We start from the raw sequence: 23,583 nt of genomic DNA on the forward strand, positions 1-23,583 counted from the left end.
GTTAGCACAGTCACATCACAGCAAGAAGGTCCTGGGTTCGAGCCCCGGGGTAGTCCAACCTTGGGGGTCGTCCTTTGTGTGGAGTTTGCATGTTCTCCCGTGTCTGCGTGGGTTTCCTCCGGGGTCTGCGGTTTCCTCCCACAGTCCAAAGACATGTAGGTCAGGTGAATCTACTACTACTACTTTTGGCTGCTCCCATTAGGGGTCGCCAAAGGGGATCATCCGTTTCCATGTCTTCCTATCTTCTGCGTCTTCCTCTGTCACACCAGCCACCTGCATGTCCTCCCTCACCACATCCATAAACCTCCTCTTTGGCCTTCCTCTTTTCCTCTTTCCTGGCAGCTCCATGTTCAGCATCGTTCTCCCAATATACCCAGCATCTCTCCTCCACACATGGCCAAGCTATCTCAATCTTGCCTCTCTTGCTTTGTCTCCAAACCGTTCAACTTGAGCGGTTCCTCTAATATAATCATTCCTAATCCTGTCCTTCTTTGTCACTCCCTGTGAAAATCTTATCATCTTCAACTCTGCCACCTCCAGCTCCACCTCCTGTCTTTTCGTCAGTGCCACTGTCTCCAAACCATATAACACAACCATCCTGTAAACCTTCCCTTTAACTCTTGCTGGTACCCCTCTGTCGCAAATCCCTCCTGACACTTCTCCACCCACTCTACTCTGCCTGCACTCTCTTCTTCACCTCCCTACTGCACTCCCCATTACTTTGGACAGTTGATCCCAAGTATTTAAACTCATATGCCTTTGTCACCTCCACTCCTTGCATCCTGACCATTCCACTGTCCTTCCTCTCATTCACGCATAGGTATTCCATTTTGCTCCTACTGACTTTCATTTCTCTTCTCTCCAGTGCATACCTCCACCTCTCCAGGCTCCAGTTGATCAGCCACAGCATGAAGATTTGGGAAAGAGTAATAGAAGCTAAGTTAAGAGGAGAGGTGACGGTTAGTGAGCAGCAGTATGGTTTCATGCCATGAAAGAGCACCACAGATGTGATGTTTGCTTTGAGAGTGTCGATGGAGAAGTATAGAGAAGACCAGAAGGAGTTACATTGTGTCTTTGTAGATTTATAGAAAGCATATGACAGGGTGCTGAGAGAGGAGGTGTGGTATTGTATGAGGAAGTCGGGAGTGGCAGAGAAGTATGTAGGAGTGTGGTGCAGGATATGAATGAGGGCAGTGTTGTTAAGTTTGTTAGGTTAACTTTTGTTGGTGCCTATAATACAGTTAATGCGGTAGCCTGTTTTGTTGGTCACTTCTACTGCAGTCTTTACGGTAACCTCCTGTGAGGAGGAAGGCGCGCTGCTAGTGAAAGGCACTTGTTGAAATGTTCGGTAGGCTGTGGCCACTTGCTGTTGAGAGCACAAATAAAACTCAGTTAAATAAGTACAGTTGTCTTATTTGAAACTAACAGTGTGACAGTAGTGAGGTGTGCAGTTGGAATGACAGATGGGTTCAAGGTGGAGGTAGGATTACGTCAAGGACCTGCTCTGAGCCCTTTCCTGTTTGCAATGGTGATGGACAGGTTGATGGACAAGATCAGGCAGGAGTCTCCATGGACGATGATATTCACGGATAACATTGTGATCTGTAGCGAGAGTAGGGTGCAGGTTGAGGTGAATCGGCTGTACTAAATTGCCCCTAGATATGAATGCGTGTGTGTGTGTGTGTGTGTGTGTGTGTGTGTGTGTGTGTGTGTGTGTGTGTGTGTGTGTGTGTGTGATGGCCAGGCAGCCTGTCCAGGGTGTCTCCCCGCCTGCCGCCCAGTGACTGCTGGGATAGGCTCCAGCATCCGCACGACCCTGAGAGCAGGATAAGTGGTTCGGATAATGTATTATATATATTATATAATATGTAATATATATAATACATTATATATAATATATGCTATTATATACTATATTGGCCATACTAAATTGTCCCTAGGTGGGAATGTGTGTGTGTGTGTGTGTGTGTGTGTGTGTGTGTGTGTGTGTGGGCCCTGTAATGGCCAGCGGCCTTTCCAGGGTGTCTCCCCGCCTGCCACCCAATGACTGCTGGGATAGGCTCCAGCATTCCTGTGACCCTGAGAGCAGGATAAGCAGGTCGGGTAATGGATGGGTGGATATATACGTATATATATATATATATATATATATATATATATATATATATATATATATACACTCACTGGCCACTTTATTAGGTACACCTTTGCTAGTACCGGGTTGGACCCCCTTTTGCCTTCAGAACTGCCTTAATCCTTCGTGGCATAGATTCAACAAGGTACTGGAAACATTCCTCAGAGAGTTTGGTCCATATTGACATGATAGCATCACGCAGTTGCTGCAGATTTGTCGGCTGCACATCCATGATGCGAATCTCCCGGTCCACCACATCCCAAGGGTGCTCTATTGGATTGAGATCTGGTGACTGTGGAGGCCATTTGAGTACAGTGAACTCATTGTCATGTTCAAGAAACCAGTCTGAGATGATTCGAGCTTTATGACATGGCGCGTTATCCTGCTGGAAGTAGCCATCAGAAGATGGGAACACTGTGGTCATAAAGGGATGGACATGGTCAGCAACAATACTCAGGTAGGCTGTGGCGTTGACACGATGCTCAGTTGGTACTAAGGGGCCCAAAGTGTGCCAAGAAAATATCCCCCACACCATTACACTACCACCACCAGCCTGAACCGTTGATACAAGGCAGGATGGATCCATGCTTTCATGTTGTTGACGCCAAATTCTGACCCTACCATCCGAATGTCGCTGCAGAAATCGAGACTCATCAGACCAGGCAACGTTTTTCCAATCTTCTATTGTCCAATTTTGGTGAGCCTGTGCGAACTGTAGCCTCAGTTTCCTGTTCTTAGCTGACAGGAGTGGCACCCGGTGTGGTCTTCTGCTGCTGTAGCCCATCTGCCTCAAGGTTCGATGTGTTGTGCGTTCAGAGATGCTCTTCTGCATACCTCAGTTGTAATGAGTGGTTATTTGAGTTACTGTTGCCTTTCTATCAGCTCGAACCAGTCTGGCCATTCTCCTCTGACCTCTGGCATCAACAAGGCATGTTCGCCCACAGAACTGCCGCTCACTGGATATTTTCTCTTTTTCGGACCATTCTCTGTAAACCCTAGAGATGGTTGTGCGTGAAAATCCCAGTAGATCAGCAGTTTCTGAAATACTCAGACCAGCCCGTCTGGCACCAACAACCATGCCACGTTCAAAGTCACTTAAATCACCTTTCTTCCCCATTCTGATGCTCGGTTTGAACTGCAGCAGATTGTCTTGACCATGTCAACATGCCTAAATGCATTGAGTTGCTGCCATGTGATTGGCTGATTAGAAATTTGCATTAACGAGCAGTTGGACAGGTGTGCCTAATAAAGTGGCCGGTGAGTGTATATATATATATATATATATATATATATATATATATATATATATATATATATATATAGCATTTTTTTCTGAAACTGTCAATAGTGTTGCGAGTGCTCAACTAATGAGCAGCTGCTAATTAGCATTGGCAGCTGATGAGTGCGAGACGCATGAAAAAGGCCTGTAGTGCAATGTATTAAAATCTTTTTTCCTGTATCCGTGTTGATATATATATTTATATATATATATATATAGATAGATAGATAGATATATATAGATACACACATAGATATAGATATATAGATGTGTGTATCTATCTATCTATCTTATCTATCGATCTATCTATCTATATATATATATATATTTAGATAGATTTCAACTGGTTCCTCAGAAGTGTTTTTCAATAATGTGTGTGTGTGTGTGTGTGTGTGTGAGAGAGAGAGAGAAAGAAAGAGAGAGAGAGAGACAGAGAGAGAGAGAGAGCATGCTTGTGTGTTCACTGTCTGCCAGAAACTACATTTACAGAGTTGAGTTTTTTTGGCCGCTACAGACTAACTTGAGTAATGAGATTTTACTCTCTTGTCAAATTCAGAAATTACCCAGAGGGCCTTTTGGCTAAACTGCTGCTGTGCTGCAGACTGCTCATGTTCAGGGAGACGGCGGGCTGTGGCAGGTTACTGCCAACTTCTGCTGCACTTGTGCCTAGAGCTAACCTGTGTGCACATGTAGCTCGGCCTAATGGACACACACACACACACACACACACACACACACACACACACACACACACACACACACACAGGCTAAAACGGTTCAAAGTAGCTGCTCTTAGCGGTAAGTGATGTAGTGACGCTCCACAACAACACCCTGAGGAACTTCAGTAGTTTTAACCTGCATACATACACAAACACATTGTGTTTTTGTGTTGTACACTTAACTCATTATCTTGGTCTCATTAGTAGAAGGTTGGGTTTGTTAGAGGAACGGAAGACTGGCAGGTTGACTTTGGGGTGGCGCAATCTGTGTTTGCTGTAAGGCTCTGCATGTGTGTGTGTGTGTGTGTGTTTCTACATGTGTCATTCTCCATGTCGCATGCTTGTTTTATACACATTCATGCACATGTGTGCATGCTTGTGTGTGTGCAGGGTGTGCAGAGCTTAGTGTGTTTGCAGACTTTTGCAGGGCAGAGAGCCACACAGTGCTTTTGTGTTAGTGTGTGACATTTGTATTAGTGTGTGAGTGCGTAAACGGCTGTCACAAGTGTAAAACCTTTAGGGTTTTTTTTTCTTGAACTTCAGGTGTTTTCATTCATATTTTATGTTGCTCAGAAGTAAATTTGTCGAACAACTCTTTAAAGGAAACGGCCCACAGCCTCTGACTCGGTCCTCCCTGCCATGTGTTGGGTGTCCGGGTGTTGCTCACGTACTTTTGAGCGTGATAAAATATATCAGCGTCTGCATATTTGAGTATAAGACTTTGTCCCTCTTGCTTCACATTTCATTTGAATTTCTCCCAGATTCGTCTCTGCTGTTATGTCTTGTAGTCCTCCCCCCCGCTCTGTCTCTCTCGCTCTCTCTTTCTCTTGTGTGCGCCCTCTCTCTTTCTGTCTCTCTCTCTGTCTGTCTTTCTCTCACTCTGTCTCTGTCTCTCTCACTCTTTCTCACTCACTCTCTCTCACTCTCGCTTGCTCTGTCTCTCGCTCTTTCTCTTTCTCACTCTCGCTTGCTCTGTCTCTTTCTCTCTCGCTCTCTCTCTCTCACTCTCACTTGCTCTGTCTCTCTCTCGCTCGCTTGCTCTCTCTCGCTCTCTGTCTCTCTCTCTCTTGCTCTCTCTCGCTTTCTCTCTCTGTCTCTCATTCTCTCTCTCTTGTCTCTCTCTCATTCTTTCTCTCCATCTTTCTTCCTCCTTCCGTGTCTTGTACTCTCTAGCTCCATCTCCTCTCCTCTCCTGTCACGGGCAGGGGGAGTGTGTCGAGGCAGGGGGAAGTGGAGCGTGTGGAGGGAGATAATAATCCCGCTCCAAATCTGGCAGCCTTCTTGACACGCAGTCGGCAGCAAGCGCCTCCATGCCATGTACTCTAAATATCCACATGCCGTGCACACGCACACAGACATGTGCACGCCTGCACCCGCACCCGCACTCTCACACACACACACACACACACACACACACACACACACACACACACACACACACACACACACACACACACACACACACACACACAAACACTAATTCAGATGCTCATGGTGCAAATGAGCCTGCTGTTTCCTGCAAACCAGCGTCCTGCCTGCACAACTGCCAGGGTGAGAAAATATGCATTGGACATCATTAAGGTTGCACCTATGCACGCGCGCACACACACACACATGCACGTGCACAAAACCCCACATATTACTTGACTTCTGTGCTTGAAGAGTTGCGATAAATGTATTTCAACATCATCTTGTCATCTTCCCCATTTTTCTTTCAGCGTTATTATAAAAGACTTTACCGCGTTAGAAACCATGTCAGAAACTGTTGTCGGTGTTTGTCTATGCATGTTTGTGTGTGTGTGTGTGTGTGTGTGTGTGTGTGTGTGTGTGTGTGTGTGTGTCTTTGTGTTTTTAACACCTCTTTGCCTCTTTAATGGCGGAGGCCAAGCTTATGAGATCAATGCTACTACAGTAGTATCCTGGTCAGAACCTGAATTATGCTTTATCAAAAACTCCAATTTTTGCGGTGTTGCACTTTCGTATGGAAATGTGCGCCCTCCTGTTACTGTGTAGCCCAAGTCAAAGTTTGATGCTTTCATCCTGCGAAAGCGATCTGCTCAATATGCTGGAGCCGGAGCTCCGAGTCTGCTTATTATTTTAGCTTGTTAGCAATATTTCCACCGAGGCTGCTCCCATCTGGAGATGAAGATATGAGTTTCATAATAAGTTAACGGTACCAAACGTTGCAACCCGGCTAAGGTTGCAATGTGGCCTCATTATTTTGGTTTCGGAGGGGGGGGGCAGGTAAATCTTCCTTTAGGGTGGAACGCGCACACACAAAGCAATCTCCAAAGAAGCGCAATAATAGATTTGATCATGAAAGTGGCTACTCCAGCTGTTCAGAGGAGGACGCTGCAAGAAAAAGGAAATACGTTCCAGATCCTCCGCGTATGTGATGTGAATACTTGACTTTACTGAGGCGCAGCCTTGTAAAAATCTTGTGTTTCATGTCTTTTTGATCTCTCTCTTATCAAGCAACTGCTTATGTAGTCCCCCCCCCCATTGTATCCGGCCAATTACCCCACTCTTCCGAGCCGTCCCGGTCACTGCTCCACACCCTCTGCTGATCCGGAGGGGGACGTAGCACGTGGGAGGATCACGCTATTCCCCCCCAGCCCCCCCCCTGTGAAAAGGCACCCTGACCAACCAGAGGAAGCACTGTTGCAGTGACCAGAACACACACCCACATCCGGCTTCCCTCCCGCAGACACGGCCAATTGTGTCTGTAGGGATGCCCGACCAAGCCGGAAGTAGCATGGGGATTTGAACCGGCGATCCCCGTGTTGCTAGGCAACAGAATAGACCGCCATGCTACCCGGACGCCCTGTTCCATATAGTTTTGAATAATATTACTAGCTTGTTTTATTACTTTTATTAGTTGGGTCTGGGGGTGAGGATTTGCCACTCTCACCGCCGCGGCCTGGGTTCGATTCCCGGTCGTGGAACACCACATTTATGGCAACAGGCATGGGCGCAAGTCCATGAATACTGGGATGGCATCTAGCACTTTACCTGTGCCCCCATCTATAGGGTTAGTGGTTGTGTCAGGAAGGGCATCTCACGTAACATGTTGCCATCGGCGCTGTGCCCTTACAGGGTACCGATGGACACTATCAAATCTGCTATGGCGACCCCTGGGAAACAAGTAACAAGCCAAAAGAAGAGTAAGGGACTACGCTGGTTGGGTAAATTGTGTCAGGACAAATCAATTTCAGAACCGTCAGTATGGGGAAAAATAATCCAGAATAACTATCGCAAGTTCCACATTTTGTTGTGTTACGGTACGTTTCCACTTGTACTCATCTAGCACAAAATCAACACTTCGTAAATCTGAAAAACTGTTGGATTCAGGTATGGTACAATAGAGAATGAACACTAACACGGCGTCCCGTACTACAACCTGTAAACCTGGCACGTAGGAGCTCTGACTCACAGCTGATGTTACCACGGCTGTGATGAACTCACTGACTTCTTGTGGGGTCTGGTGCATCCTGTTTCCACTGCAAAAAGAAAAAGAAAATATATAAATTATAATAAATATTAAGGCAGCACCCCCACCTTGTTTATTTACCTGAGCTACATAGACATAATTACAGTCAGGTGGGGAAGCTTCATTTAAGGGAGGGAAAACATTTGGTTTCAGCCATGCTTCACATAACCCAATCATATCAAAACTGTGTTCAAGAATTAGATCATTTAGGGGCGTCCGGGTAGAGTAGCGGTCTATTCCATTGTCTACCAACACGGGGATCACTGGTTCGAATCTCCATGTCATTTCTGGCTTGGTCGGGCATCCCTACAGACAACAGTGTCTGCAGGTGGGAAGCTGGATGTGGGTATGTGTCCTGGTCGCTGCACTAGTGCCTCCTCTGGTCAGTTGGGGCGCCTGTTCAGGGGGGAGGGGGAACTGGGAGGAATAGTGTGATCCTCCCATGCACTACGTCCCCCTGGTGAAACTCCTCACTGTCAGGTGAAAAGAAGCGGCTGGTGACGCCACATGTATCGGAGGAGGCATGTGGTAGTCTGCAGCCCTCCCCGGATCGGCAGAGGGGGTGGAGCAGCAACCGGGACAGCTCGGAAGAGTGGGGTAATTGGCCGGATACAACTGGGGAGAAAAAGGGGGAGGGAGAAAAAAATAATTATATATATATTTAAAAAAAAGCCTGTGATGGCCTGGTGGCCTGTCCAGGGTGTCTCCCCGCCTGCTGCCCAGTGACTGCTGGGATAGGCTCCAGCATCCCCGCGACCCTGAGAGCAGGATAAGCGGTTGGATGATGGATGGATGGAAAAGCTCAACTAGATGTTGGCACCTCTTCGGTACTAGAAAACAGGAATGTTGGTGTTTAAATTGCTGCCATTACAGTTCTGCAGAATTGTTGTTGATTTTTGGTATCTGTTTTAGGTGCAGGTCTCATTGTACCAAACAGGAGCTTGGTTGTGGGCCTCTTAACAAACTCCTCAACTGAAAAGAGGAATTGAAAAAGACACACACACACACACACACACACACACACACACACACACACACACACACACACACACAAACATAAGTATGTGTAAATCAGTGCACAAACACATGCAAGCACATAAAACGCATGAGCAAATTGCATGCACAAATATGGTCAGAACTTAAACACCACACACACACAAACAAGCAGAAAACAGAAACTAATGACAGTGTTATGAAATCACAGTAAAAGTGTGCTGATGTTGGGTGAAGGGTGTTTGCCATGCGGGTGAATACAGCAGGTTAGATACAGTAGAGGAAGTGTGGGTTACAAGACTGCTTCTTTTTTAACTGATCAAAGTGTTTATTTGTGTGTACTCAAAGTGTACCTGTGAGCTGTGGATCCGCATACACGTGTGTGTTTGTGCACACAACTATACCCCCTCCTGTGTGCTGGCAACATGTATATCACCTTTTTGTGTGTGCTCTAGTGTATATATATATAAACATATATATATATATTCAAAAAACTAAAGAATATGACACAAGTTAAAATTTAAAACTGAAAAGATCCAAAAAATAACAGTAAAAAATCATTTACAGTCCAGCATGGAAAAAAAATCCTGAAGAATAAAACAAAATATAAAGTTAAAATCACACGTTTAAAATCCAAAATTTGAAATGTAGTCATGTGGGTCAGGTGAATCGGCTGTATGAAATTGTCCCTAGGTGTGAATGTGTGTGTGCGTGCATGCGTGCCTGCATGTGTGCGTGTGTGTGTGTGTGTACGTGTGTGTGTGGGTCCAGTGATGACCTGGCGGCCTGTACAGGGTGTCTCCCCGCCTATCACCCAATGACTGCTGGGATACAGATAGGCTCCAGCATCCCATGACCTCGATTGGAATAAGTGGCTTGGATAATATATATATATATATATATATATATATGTGTGTGTGTGTGTGTGTGTGTGTGTGTGTGGGTGTGTGTACTCCACGCTATCAACATGGAATTTGATGCCGATTAAAAAAAAAGAAAGAAATCTACATAACTAATATCACCCATTGCCACCTCCTTAAAAGTTGACCACATATTGGTATCCCCCTAATTAGGTGAATATAAGTGGAGGTGACGAAAAGAAACCCCCACAAATCCTGGCCTCCACCCTCATATTGACTAGGTCATCATTGCAGGAGGATTGATCAGGGGATGGGAGAGATTTGATGGGAATGAATGAGAGAATGTGTGTCTGTTCGTGTGTGTGAGAGAGAGAGAGAGACAGGTTGGCAGGTGAGAGCAGATACAGGTCAATATTTATAGCGTGGTGTGAGAAGCTAATCTAACAAGATAAGGAAGGAAAGCAGGAATGATGGACAAGAAAGAAGAACAAAGGGACAGAAAGAAGGAATGATGGACAGGAAAGACGGGAGAGAAAGGAGGATGGTGGTAGACGAGTGCAAGTGTTAGGCATGACAGACGAGGCGTGTGCCAGCTGTAGTATTAGGCACGCGGCTAATCCCATTAATTCTCTTGGCAGCATTATGACAACTGGAGTGATAATGCCGGCATGGTGCTCATGTCTTCAGCTAACCAGTGACCAGGCTGTGTCAATAGTCGTCGTTATCCTTTGTTTCTTTCCTTGGATTAATTCACGAAGTGAAATTCACCCTTGAAAGAGAATCCATGTATCACTCCTCACATGAGCCTTGATTTGACTTGGTCTACTTGGTCTACATTCAGCTACACCTGGTCAGGGATCCATCTCAGATGGGAGTTTCGGTCTTTGTTTCTTCATGAAATCACACAGTAGAGCCTTTTCTCTCTGGTTTCCCCTGGTTTTTTTTAAACATTTATTTATGTTTACCGGGTTATTTCAGATGATAGGAGTAGCGTGGGGGATTTCTGAATTAGTGTTGTTTTTTTTATGCCGCTTCCTCTCCTTTTTGATATGTTTTGAAAAAAGCCTCAGGTGTGGACGCCAGGGCTGAGTCTCACAGGTCTTATCATCATGTTATAGGGAGTCCAACTTTAAAGAGCAGGGTAACCATATTGACAGATTTGCTTCAAAATACTTTATAAATGTGGGAGGTGTATTGCTGTTGACATGTTAAAATGTGTTGGACCATGTATAGAACTGATTTGCGGAGTTAGACCGTTTTTGGGTATTTTTCCCGTTTTCCTTTCTTGATTTTTTGGCCGGCTTCCTTGGTGACGTCACCGTCTTCCTTTCGGTGCCATGCCCCCAGAGTCTGAAACCAGTGGACGCTGAAGATTTTTACATGTTTTTGAAGCTTTGTTTTATATACTTCGCAACATTTTTAATCATACAGAATTGGCTGGGTGGTTACTGATATATTTTCCTGGGGTATGGGTATCCCAAAACACAGATTTGAGCTCAGTTACCCGCCACTTTAACGCCTTTCCAACATACCTTTTTTTTTTTGCCTTTCTACTTCATCTTACCTTATCTAAATAGCTAGCTTCAAATCACCTCAAGCCACCAACAACTTTTTTTTTTTTTTTGGAAGGTAAGTTTTTCCACCAAGGTTTGTGGCTATCTGGACTGTTCTCAACCCAGATAGCCACTCTTCTGGGAAATCAGCTCTTCATTTTGGAAGTTCTGTTCTATCCTGAAAACTGGGAGTCCACCTTTAATGCCTTTCCAACATACTTTTTTTCCCTTTCTACTTCATCTTACGTTATCTAAATAGCTAGCTTCAAATTACCTCAAGCCACCAACAACTAATTTTTTTTTTTTGGAAAGTAAGTTTTTCCCACCAAGGTTTGTGGCTATCTGGGCTGTTCTCAACCCAGATAGCCACTCTTCTGGGAAATCAGCTCTTCATTTTGGAAGTTCTGTTCTATCCTGAAAACTGGCCCGCACAGCAAGAGAGCAGAGACTTTTTTTTTTCATTTTGATTTTGAGATACGTTATTGATCCCTTTGGGGAAATTAGCTCTGCATTTAACCCATCCTTGCTGTGTAGCTAGGAGCAGTGGGCAGCCACTGTGCAGCACCCGGGGACCAACTCCAGTTCGTCTTGCCATGCCTCGGTCAGGGGCACAGACAGCAGCATTAACCCTAACATGCATGTCTTTCTGATGGTGGGGGAAACCAGAGCACCCGCAGAAAACCCACCGTAGACACTGGGAGAACATGCAAACTCCACACACAGGACGGACTGGGATGACTCCCAAGGATGTACAACCCCGGGGTTCGAACCCAGTACCTTCTTGCTGTGAGGCGACAGCGCTAACCATTACGCCACCCAGGGCGAACATCGAATCAATTTTAAGAACCGTGTTGAAAGGAGAAAGTGCAGCGCGACATGGATGATCACGACCAAAAACGCCACCAAAGCGCGTTCTCTGAATCTCTGAACTTAATGTTGGATGAGCTTAGCAAAGTGGTTAAACAATAAACTAAGCTTATCAACCTGGTGGATGAGGTGAAACAGCTGAGGAATCTTGTTAAGGAGAAGGACAAAAAAATTGAAAACCTAAACCGAAAGATTGATGACTTGGAACAATACTGCAGAATAGAGAATTTAATCATAAACGGACTAAACACCATACACCGAACATATGCCAGGGCTATGGCCGGAGTTAACAACAGAGAAGACGCCCGGCAGATTAACTACACACTAAATCAAATGAAGTGGAGATTGACTTGAACAATTTCCAAAGTACAAGCCTAATGATATTGAGAACTGCATTGACCCAGAGAACAACTTCTACAGCAACAACAATATTCACTGTTAAGTACTACAAATAAGACCAGCTCAACAATAACCTCATAATGGAAGGACTGTCATTAATAGACTTTAATAGTAGATTACTTGAGTCAGTTCCGTTAGACAGTTGATGTTATAGCAATATCAGAGACATGGTTAAGTGATGATTAAGATGTGGATGTTGAACTGAAGGGATATGAGCTGTTTTGAGTTAACAGAGCCAACAAAATGGGAGGAGTGGCTTTGTAGGTGGCTATAGCTCTCAAAAGTAAGACTGTAGAGAATATGACGAATACTATAGACAGTGTGATGGAACGCTTAACTATCGAAATTGAGATGGAAAAAAAATCCAGAAATATACTTGTAAGCTGTGTTAGAACACCAGGAACATGCACTGACCAATTCAAGGATATGATAGATGGACTATATGGTAAATTAACTAATAAGGTGGTTTTAGTATGTGGTAACTTTAATATTGATCTGTTAAAATTAAATAAATTTAAAAAGACCACACGTTTCATCAACACCATGAACAGCATAAGTCCATATCGCATAGATACAAGAACAAGTAGAATTACAAAAGAGAGTGCAACATTAATTGACAACATATTTACAATGTAATTGGGGGGGGGGAGCGAGTGGATTACTTATAAGTGATATAAATGAACATTTACCCGTTTTTGCTATTTTCCTGAGGGATTTCAACAGAAAAACAGTTAGCATACAGTATGTCTAGGCTGCAAGAAAAAGAAATCAAGTGTAAGACATGCAAAAATAAATTGGCATGCTTAATGAGATCTCAAAAGAAAGAACAGTATAGGAAATAACTAGAAGTTAATAGAATAGAAACAATAGCCAGGGAACATGGAGAGTGCTCAATATCATAATCAAAAAATGGAACTAGGAAAGCAGAATACCCATTATTTTATTAAGAACAATAATGCTGGGCCGTCAGGGTAGCATAGTGGTCTATTCCATTGCCTACCAACACGGGGATCCCGGTTCGAATCCCAGTGTTGCCTTCGGCTTGGTTGGGCGTCCCTATAGACACAATTGGCAGTGTCTGTGGGTGGGAAGCCGGATGTGGGTATGTGATCTAGTCGCTGCACTAGCGCCTCTGGTTGGTCAGGGCACCTGTTCGGGGGGAGGGGTAATTGGGGTGAATAACATTATCCTTCCACACACTATGTTCCCCTGGCGAAACTCCTCACTGTCAGGAGAAAGGAAGTGGCAGATGACGCCACATATATTGGATGAAGCATGTGGTAGTCTGCAGCCCTCTCCGGATTAGCAGAGGGGGTGGAGCAGTGACCAGGAAGACTCAGAAGAGTGGGGTAATTGGCCAGATACAATTAGGGAGAAAAAAGGGGGGAAAATCCAAATAAAAAAGAACAATAATTATATCATAGATAATATAAATATTACTGATGAATTAAATGACTGCTTTGTGAATGTGGGTCCAACACTAGCAAATAATATCATTGTGACAAGCTATAAAGATGGCAGGGGAGAGATGAGCTTTGAAAATAAAAATGCTATGTTCCTTACAGGAGTTAATGAAAGTGACATCACTGAGATAGTAAATAAATACAAAAAAAGTCTATTTACGTCAAGTAATTTGATATGACACTTATGAAGAATATAATTGAATGCATTGAAACCATTCCCACATATTTGTAATCGATCATTCCAGACGGGAATTATTCCCGACAAAATGAAAACAACCAAGGTCACTCCTATTTATAAAAATGGGGATAAACATTTATTTTCCAACTATAGACCGGTTTCTCTGCTTCCTCAGTTCTTCCTCAGAAACTTTACAGTTTCATTGATAAATACAGTTTACTAAGTGATCACCAGTATGAATTTCGGTCCAGCACTTCCACTTCACTGGCAATAATGGAACTAGTGGAGGAAATATCAACAGCAATAGACAACAAAGAGTATACAGTTGGCATTTTTATTGACTTAAAAAAGGCTTTTGATACCATTAATCATTGTCTTCTTATGAAGAAGCAAGAAAAATGTGGGATTAGAGGGGTTGCATAAATGTGACTTGTCTTGTGACTTAACATACTCCTGGTTGGCAAGTTAGCTTGAGAGTAGGTATTAATATATACAGATAAAAAGCACAGTCTGAACTCAGAAAGGTTAGCTGAGAGGTACATCAAGGCTCTGTACTGGGACCCAAACTGTTTATACTCTTCATAAACGACATTTGTTCGGTGTTTGAATTAGTTTGTATTATTTGCAGATGATACCAATATATTTGCTCTGGGGAAAAATATGAAACAATTCTTGGAAGTAATCAAAAGATAAATGCCAACTTTAAAGAAATGGTTTGACATTAATACATTGTCATTCAATCCAAACAAAACTAAAATCATTGTGTTTGGCAACCATAAAATCAATTCCAATATTAAAATCACGATCAATGATATTGAAACTGAAAGAGTTCATGAGAACAAATTCCTGGGAGTGTTAATAGATCATAAACTCTGTTGGAAACCAAACATAAATCATGTTAAATCAGAAACGTCTAAATCCATTGCATTATTGTATAAAACTAAAGATTCTTGAACCAGAACTCACAGTATCTACTGCATTGTTCTCTTATAGTTCCATACATTACTTACTGTGTGGAGATATGGGGAAACACATAAAACCAACACAAATCCAATTTTCATAGTACAGAAGAGAGCTATAAGAACTGTACATCAAAAGGATTATTATGAACCAACCAATGTATTATTATTAACCCTCATGCTCTAATTTCAGTGATCTGGTTGACTTTAAAACTGCACAAAAAACGTACAAAGTAAAAAAAAAAAAAAGCTCACTCCCTGACTTACAAAACATGTTTAAAATCGGGGAGAGTACGTACTTAGAAGAACTTCCAAGTTTAAAAAAACAAGGGCTAGGACAAATATAAAGAATAGATGTATAATCTTAAAGGGGTTAATATAGAATACCTGTGACTGGGAATTAAAAATGTGAAGTACACTTTGCGAATTAAAAAAAACCGCTCAAAAATAACATAATTAACAAATATAAAGGAGAGTTATGAACATAATGGAGTGACATGATGATTGACAATGACATGACAAATTTAGATGTTTATTTTTGTATTTTGTATTTTAGGACTGTTTTGTATTGTTTGTTTTTTTTGTATGAGGTAAAAGTGTAGGCATAATAAACTAAAGCTTCAGCCTCCACCTTTTTGGCCAATAACATGTCTTTCTTCATTTGTTTGATATAATTTATGCTGATTTATGATTTATCTATCCAGCTGTGGATTAAATAGTGCCACTGCCTAGTGGTTACCTTGGGAGAGGAATAGGCTATGGGAGTAAACCCCTACGGAAAATCAACGTCTACCGTACTGTTTTTTTTTTCTTGCTCTTTTGTATCTGCCTAAGTCGGAGAGTACTGCTGGCATCATGTGTGGCTGCCGCTTCTCCCTCTCACAGCCCCCCCTTCCCATCCACCCCTGTAGTATGTCTGTGTTATGTTTATCTGTTGTCTTGTTCCACTGCCATTATTGTAAAGCGACTTTGAGTGTTAGAAAAGTGCTATATAAGTTGGATTTATCATTATTATTATTATTGTTATTATTATTATATGTGCAGGTTAGGGTGATGAAGGTTAGAGATAGAAATGTGCTGACAAGCTAGGAAAGTGTGCTGAGAAGGTGGAAGGAGAACTTTGAGGGGCTGATGAATGAAGAAAATGAGAGAGAGAGAAGGTTGGATGATGTAGGGATAGTGAATCAGGAAGTGCGGTGGATTAGCAAGGAGGAAGTGAGGGCAGCTATGAAGAGGATGAAGAGTGGAAAGGCGGTTGGTCAAGATGACATACCTGTGGAGGTATGGAGATGTTTAGGAGAGATGCTAGTGGCGTTTTTAACTAGATTGTTTAACACAATCTTGGAAAGTGAGAGGATGCCTGAGGAGTGGAGAAGTAGTATACTGGTATTGATTTTCAAGAACAAGGGTGATGTGCAGAACTGTAGCAACTACAGAGGTATAAAGTTGATCAGCCACAGCATGAAGATATAGGAAAGAAATAGAAGCTAGGTTAAGAGGAGAGGTGATGATTAGCGAGCAGCAGTATGGTTTCATGCCAGGAAAGAGCACCACAGATGTGATGTTTGCTTTGAGAAATAAAGTATTCGAAATGTGTAGGCACCTTAAATCAAATATTTCATGTAGAAAGGCAAGTTAGAATTGCGTATACTGAACAAAAGTTATTTGACCTAAAAAGTAATTGTTAATTTATGGAAATAATGTTTAGTGGTTGTATACAGATGCAATGTTTGCTTACAGATGCGATGTTTGCTTTGAGAATGTTGATGGAGAAGTATAGAGGAGGTCAGAAAGAGTTACATTGTGTCTTTGTGGCGTTAGAGAAAGCATATGACAGGGTGCCGAGAGAGGAGGTGTGGTATTGTATGAGGAAGTCAGGAGTTGCAGAGAAGTATGTAGGAGTGGTGCAGGATATGTATGAGGGCAGTGTGACAGTGGTGAGGTGTGCGGTTGGAATGACAGATGGGTTCAAGGTGGAGGTGGGATCACATCAAGGATCAGCTCTGAGCCCTTTCTTTTTTGCAATGGTGATGGACAGGTTGATGGATGAGATCAGGCAGGAGTCTCCGTGGATGTTGATGTTTGTGGATGACATTGTGATCTGTAGCGAGAGTAGGGTGCAGGTTGAGGAGAGCCTGGAGAGGTGGAGGTATGCACTGGAGAGAAGAGGAATGAAAGTCAGTAGGAGCAAGATGCAATACACATGCGTGAATGAGAGGGAGGACAGTGTATTGGTGAGGATGCAAGGAGTAGAGGTGACAAAGATGTATAAGTTTTAATACTTGGGGTCAACTGTTCAAGGTGACGGGGAGTGGGAAAGAGAGGTGAAGAGAGTGCAGGCAGGGTGGAGTGGGTGGAGAAGAGTGTCAGGAGTGATTTGTGACAGAAGGGTACCAGCAAGAGTTAAAGGGAAGGTTTACAAGATGGTTGTGAGACCAGCTATGTTATATGGTTTGGAGACAGTGGCACTGATGAAAAGACAGGAGGTGGAGCTGGAGGTGGCAGAGTTGAAGATGTTAAGATTTCATTGGGGAGTGACGAAGAAGGACAGGATTAGGAACGAGTATATTAGAGGGACAGTTCAGGTTGGACGGTTTGGAGACAAAGCCATGAGAGGCAAGATTGAGATAGTTTGGACATGTGGAGGAGAGATGCTGGGTATATTGGGAGAAGGATGCTGAATATGGAGCTGCCAGGGAAGAGGAAAAGAGGAAGGCCAAAGAGGAGGTTTATGGATGTGGTGAGGGAGGACATGCAGGTGGCTGGTGTGACAGAGGAAGATGCAGAGGACAGGAAAAGATGGAAATGGATGATCCACTGTGGCGACCCCTAACGGGAGCAGCCAAAAGTAGTAGTATCTATGTATTATATGCATTCTTTTGTAACACTGTTAAAATAAGGACAAACAAAAAAAAACAAAAAAACAAAAAACCCTTGCTGGTGATACCAGCTGAAATTTTGGAATTGACATGGTTGCTAGAAAATTCAGCTCCCTTCCCTGCTTGCAACAAAAGTATTAACTCATGTCCTCCTTTTAGCTGGCAGAAGCTTTGAGTTATGTACCATGTACCTCAACTGTAGAAGCTTTGTGCTACAACATATATATATATATATATATACATATATATTTTATTCATTCTGTTTTTTTTAAGTATTCAGCGGCAACAACAGTAGCAAGTGAGGTTTTGGCTAACAAGAAATATACCTATAAAGTATGAGGGTCTCAATGGGATCTCAATATTCAAAGGGTCAACCGAATATATACATTTACTTTTAAATATTTTCTTATACAAACGTGAATACACACAAATCACACACATCACACACATAGTATACCTCTTGCCATATACCCCAAACCCTCAAATGACATCAACAGGTATTAATATTTGTCCAATCAATGCTAGTGTAAAGCTCTCTCTCTCTCTCTTTCTGTCTCTATCCTGTTCTTTATTCGCTATTCACGCCTTCCTTCATCCCCACCTCTGCTATTTTCCTCCCTCTACATCGCTCCCCATCTCTCCGGTCTGCTGGTGGAGTTTGTTTGTTAAATATTTGGGGTGATCCAGGGAGTTGGGCAGCCTAAGCCAGAAGAATCTGGCAGTGGAGTGGCTGCAGTTGTTATGGATTAGCTACTTGTTTAATCGGGATACCACTGCCTACTTGCCCAGGGCTACACCTCTTTACAGAGTAGCAAAGTTAGAAATCATGATATCTTGAAAAATTAATGACCCACACCTCATTATTGCAGTGATTTCTGTAAGAGTTCTCTTCCTCTAAGTTCCACTTTTTCTTCCTAAGTTTTATGTTTGGAAAATGTTGCGTGAATGGGGGCCCAGGACCTCCAATGGGGTTAACTTTGGAGTCAAGGTTATATCTATATTAAAATAGACTTTCATGAGACGTTCTGAAGAGCTGGAACTTTGCTGATTTGCTGCAACTTTGCAGCTGTTCATGATCCTCACAACTTGATAGTGTTTCTCAGTGTTAGCTGTTCCCACTTGGTATCTCATACCATTCTACTTTTGGTGCTGGACTGTCTCAGACACATCTTTTCACCACAGGTCCTGTGTGATAAGGTAGATCTCTGCTTCTATTGACCTGGTACTGAGTGCTTGCTCTTGACCCTAATGCTATACTTCAATCCAGCCTTTTCCCACCACGAATAGGATTTCCCAGTGTCAGCTACCGCTGCTATCTGCTGATGATTCATCTCATTGAAGGTCTTGACTTGCCATGGCACCTCTTAACAGAGATATTCTCTTAACAGTTCAACCCTACCCTGGGAGCCATTTTACTGATGTCATGGATGCTTCATGATGCTTCATGTTTCATTCAGGACAGTGGCCTCGATGCTCACTGCCCCACCCCCACCCTCCTCTAAGTCTCTGGGTGCCTGACTTGAGGTGGAATCCTTTGAGTTCTAAAGAGTCTCTGAGGCTTCATAACGGCATCTTACATCTTTTTTCTTGGCCAATTTACTAATAACATATATGTGGAAATGGGCATATGTTTTCCATTGAGCTGACACTTCAGGACCTGTCTTATTCTGTTGAAGTATTTAGATATCATTGTCTTTCTTGCCTCCTTCTCATGGTCCCCATGTGACTGTGGGATGCCAAGGCACGTGTAGCTGTCCTGTATGTCTGTTATCTGGTCTGGTAATTTGGCCCCTTCTGTCCTAATTATCCTTTCTCTCCTTGCTGTCATCCACCTACACTTCATTCCAAATGGCATTCCAAGGTCATTGTTGTAGATCCTGTTAAGGTGGATCAGTGAGACGATGTTCCATTCATCCTTGATATACAGTTTGATATCATCCATGTAGAGCAAGTGGTAGATGGTTGCCTCACTCTTGATTCTGTATTCATATCCACTCTTCATGATCATCAATGTGGTATAAGCTACACTTGATGATCTCTTATGCGATTGTCTTTCAGCTGCCTTGTAGAATTGTTCTGCACAGACCCATGTCCCACACATATATATACAGTATGTGTGTGTGTGTGTGTGTGTGGGGGGGTAATACTTCATATTCTTTAACAAAACATTTTGATGTAATGTAGTTTGACCAAAGCAAGTACAGCATCCGGGTAGCATAGTGGTCTATTCCGTTGCCTACCAACACGGGCATCCCAGGTCGAATCCCCGCGTTGCCTCCAGCTTGGGCGGGCGTCCCTACAGTCCCAATTTGCCGTGTGTGCGGGTGGGAAACCGGATGTGGGTATGTGTCCTGGTCGCTGCACTAGCGCCTCCTCTTGTTGGTCGGGGTACAGCACACAAACACACCTGCTTGCAGTGACTATATGATAACACATTTGATACAATGTAATACAACATATGTTCAAGTTCAAATTTCATAATGCAAATACACGCCCTTAAATTAGTTGCTAAAGCAAGAAACCAGAAACCAATCACTTTTTTTACCGATGTGCCTTTGGCTAGCGGTCTGTCATTTTGCGTCTTAATCTGTGTGTCCGCCTCCTCGTCTCATTTGTGTCTTTGTGTGTTTCAGAATGCCGAGCGCTTCACACAAGGCAGAGAGAAGTTCCATGAGGCTGCTTCCAAGACCGAAGGTCATGTGAGGTGAGACACATGCCCGGCATGCACCCAACACACCTGTCCATAAGCAAGACCCCCGTACTTGCAACTTATTGTCTCAAAGGTGAAGACATATTGCTTCCCCGCACACACGCACACACAGATATACGCACACTTTCAGGGGTGGACATATGCTACACTAATAACCAGCACTAGATAGCAATCTCCTCTTTTCCCATTTATTTTTCTAACTGGTTAAATTCAAACTTTCCCTTGAGCAAACCCGACTAATGTGATAAGTGTTTTAATTGGCTGCTTTGATTAAGCGCAGTTTAACAATACCCTATTTCCCAATCCTTGCCTCTCGCTGTGGACTTGTAATGAGCCGCAGCCGGGGAAAAAGGTAGCTCATTATTGCCGCTGCTGTCTTTTAACACCTAGCAGTAATTCACATTTGCGACCGGGCCTTGATACAGTGTTGAATTTTGTGTCAAGCCAGTTAATGGGCCTTTTGCGTGATAAGTCTCCTGCAATACAGGTTACTGAATTTATTTTCGGAAGACTTGTGTATTTAAATTTCCAACTTTTGATTGCTCTCAGAACTTTTTTTAAGACAAGGACCTGAATGACAAATTCACTGTCTTGACCTGGAACCTATATAAGTTTTGAGAAAACTGCTTCTCTTGTAATGTCGATGTCCAGCAGTGAGGTGCATTACTTAAGAAATTCAGACCCAGGGAGTCGTTTCTTTACTATTTTATTTGTTTTTATGTTTATTTATTTGTATGTTTGTTTGTCTAAAAAAAAACTACCCTTATTGTTCCACAGCAGTGCAACCAGCTGCCGGCAAAACATTCTTACCAGATTCATGTGCCGTGCTTTCGTTTTAAACCTTTAAACCTGATGTTAACCGCGGGTTAAGCACCCCCCCACCCCCCACCCCCTACTCCCAACACACACATACCAATTACTTGTCATACGCTAGCTCGCCGGCAGCGAACAAACCATCTCCATTGTTATCTGTAGTAGGCAAGTGCTGCATGTACAAGAGCCATATTACAGTAGGATTAAAAGCAGGACCGACGTGTGTTTGATTTCTGCTGATGCCGAGTGGGTATTCCGAACCAGGTGATCCTACCCCTGGGGAATACTGTACTGTAATAGCACTAATCCTCCTTGAGTGCACAGATGGGGCATGTACATTCAGTATGCGAGCAGGGCACATACATCACATCCCAAACACGGGGGGTGGGGGTGGGGGGTGCTCAAACCCCACAAGTGACGAGCACAGATTGGGTAGGTAATTTCATAGCATTGGATTTGCCTTTATTAAAATGTATATACTTCTATTACAGGTACATATTGGATTGGGTTCCCTGTTATAGTGTAAAGTAGTATGTATGGTAAATAGAGAAATAGTGTATTAGCTGAAAATAACCACTTATTCAGTGGAAAGAAATCAAACAACACAAAAAAAATTACAGTTACATAGGGTGCACATTATGATATTGTCTATATTTTTAGAGTCAGTAATTGGCATACAAATAAAACTACTAATGCTACTACCACTTTCGGCTGCTCCCGTTAGGGGTCGCCGCAGCGGATCATCCGTTTGGCATACAAATAGAACAAATATTTAAAACAAAAATCTTTGCTGGCCCATGGTTTTCTTTGTTATATACATCAAAAACATTCCACATGGCGACATAGTTGCAACTGTAGCCGGTTTGATTCCAGGTGGCAACCTTTGTTGCATGTCATACCCCTCTCTCCCCCACATTTCCTGTCTGCCTCTCTACTGTCACTATCTAATAAAAAAATGCCCAAAAAAATAATCTTAAGAAGACAAAAAAAATCTGCTGAATTTACTGCCAAGCTTCTGAAAATAACATCTATATTTGGAATATTTGGTAAATGCTATCAGCCATTATGGAAGCAATCTGTCAGAGTGAACAGTTGGGTCAAGTCAGTTTTATTTGTATAGCCCATTATCACAAATTACACATTTTCCTCAGTGGACTTTACAGCAACACAACATCCTGTCCCTAGACCCTCGCATCGGATAAGGAACAACGCCCTAAAAAAAACCTTTAAGAGGGAGAAAAAATAGGAAAAAACCTCAGGGAGAGCAACAGAGGAGGGATCTCTCCCCCAAGATGGACAGAAATGCAATGTGTGCTGTGTATACAGAATAAAACACAATTTACCGAATACAACATTGGAAGATGATAACAGAATTGTAATGGAATTATAAGATATATGAAGAATATGATGAATATTGGATGATGTAGACGTCACAGGAGGACAGACTACACATGCACGCAGCTCCCGTGTGCATGTGTAGTCACATCAAACTCATGTCACACCATTCTCATACATGGGAAAAGAGACAAGAAAAAACATTAGACACACATTGGAGTGAGAGAAGGATTTAACATTGAAACAGGATATTGATTTATAAGATTTATATAAAAAAATGTGATGAGGAGGATGCCAAGCAGTGTCCAGGTGGTGACCACCATCATCATGGAGACCTGGGAGGAGGACAGACTACACGTGCACATAGGGGAGACTCACACCACACCATTCACATACAAAGAAGAAAAAGGAGAAGACATCATTCAGAGAGAAAGAAAAGATGTTGAGAGAAGAGAACAATTTGCAATAGTCAGTCTATAGTCTATAATCTCGTCGACAGAACAGCGCTTGGTAAATTCGTTGAGACAGAAACCGACCTGCTACGCAGTACATGCCGTGAAGTACTCAATTTAAAGGCAACTAATTTTAGGTTAAAGCAAAAAGACAAGTTTCAAATTGACGGCGGCAGGCAGGTTAATCCACAAGAACGGGGCCAGATAGGAAAAGGCCCTGCCGCCAGCTGACTTCTTTTTAAATTTGGGTGTTCACAGGAGCCCTGTATTTTGAGAGAGGAGAGCTCGAGCTGGAATGTGTGGTTTAAGGCAGAGATGGCTAACCATGTGCCATGGAGAGCCATGTGTATGCAGGTTTTCATTCCAGCCGGACTCCACACCAGGTGGTTTCACTGATTAGCAACTCTTCAACCAAAGACGAAGAATGTATCAGTGAAATCACCTGGTGTGGAGTCGGGTTGGAATGAAAACCTGCATACGCATGGCTCTCCAAGACACAT

The 23,583-nt window shown here is 43.0% G+C and overlaps 1 protein-coding gene across 2 annotated transcripts in view; it reads left to right on the plus strand.

Annotated features, from left to right (window-relative positions):
- chchd6a (coiled-coil-helix-coiled-coil-helix domain containing 6a) overlaps window positions 1-23,583 on the plus strand; it is a 234,671-nt gene that overhangs the window by 93,256 nt on the left and 117,832 nt on the right. For both annotated transcript variants that reach the window (XM_056273813.1, XM_056273814.1), the window contains exon 6: window positions 20,407-20,477. In XM_056273813.1, coding sequence (XP_056129788.1) covers window positions 20,407-20,477 — 71 coding nt within the window. The remainder of the gene's footprint in view (window positions 1-20,406; window positions 20,478-23,583) is intronic.

The sequence above is a fragment of the Lampris incognitus genome, chromosome 2 (genome assembly GCF_029633865.1).
Source record: "Lampris incognitus isolate fLamInc1 chromosome 2, fLamInc1.hap2, whole genome shotgun sequence".
NCBI lineage: Eukaryota > Metazoa > Chordata > Actinopteri > Lampriformes > Lampridae > Lampris > Lampris incognitus.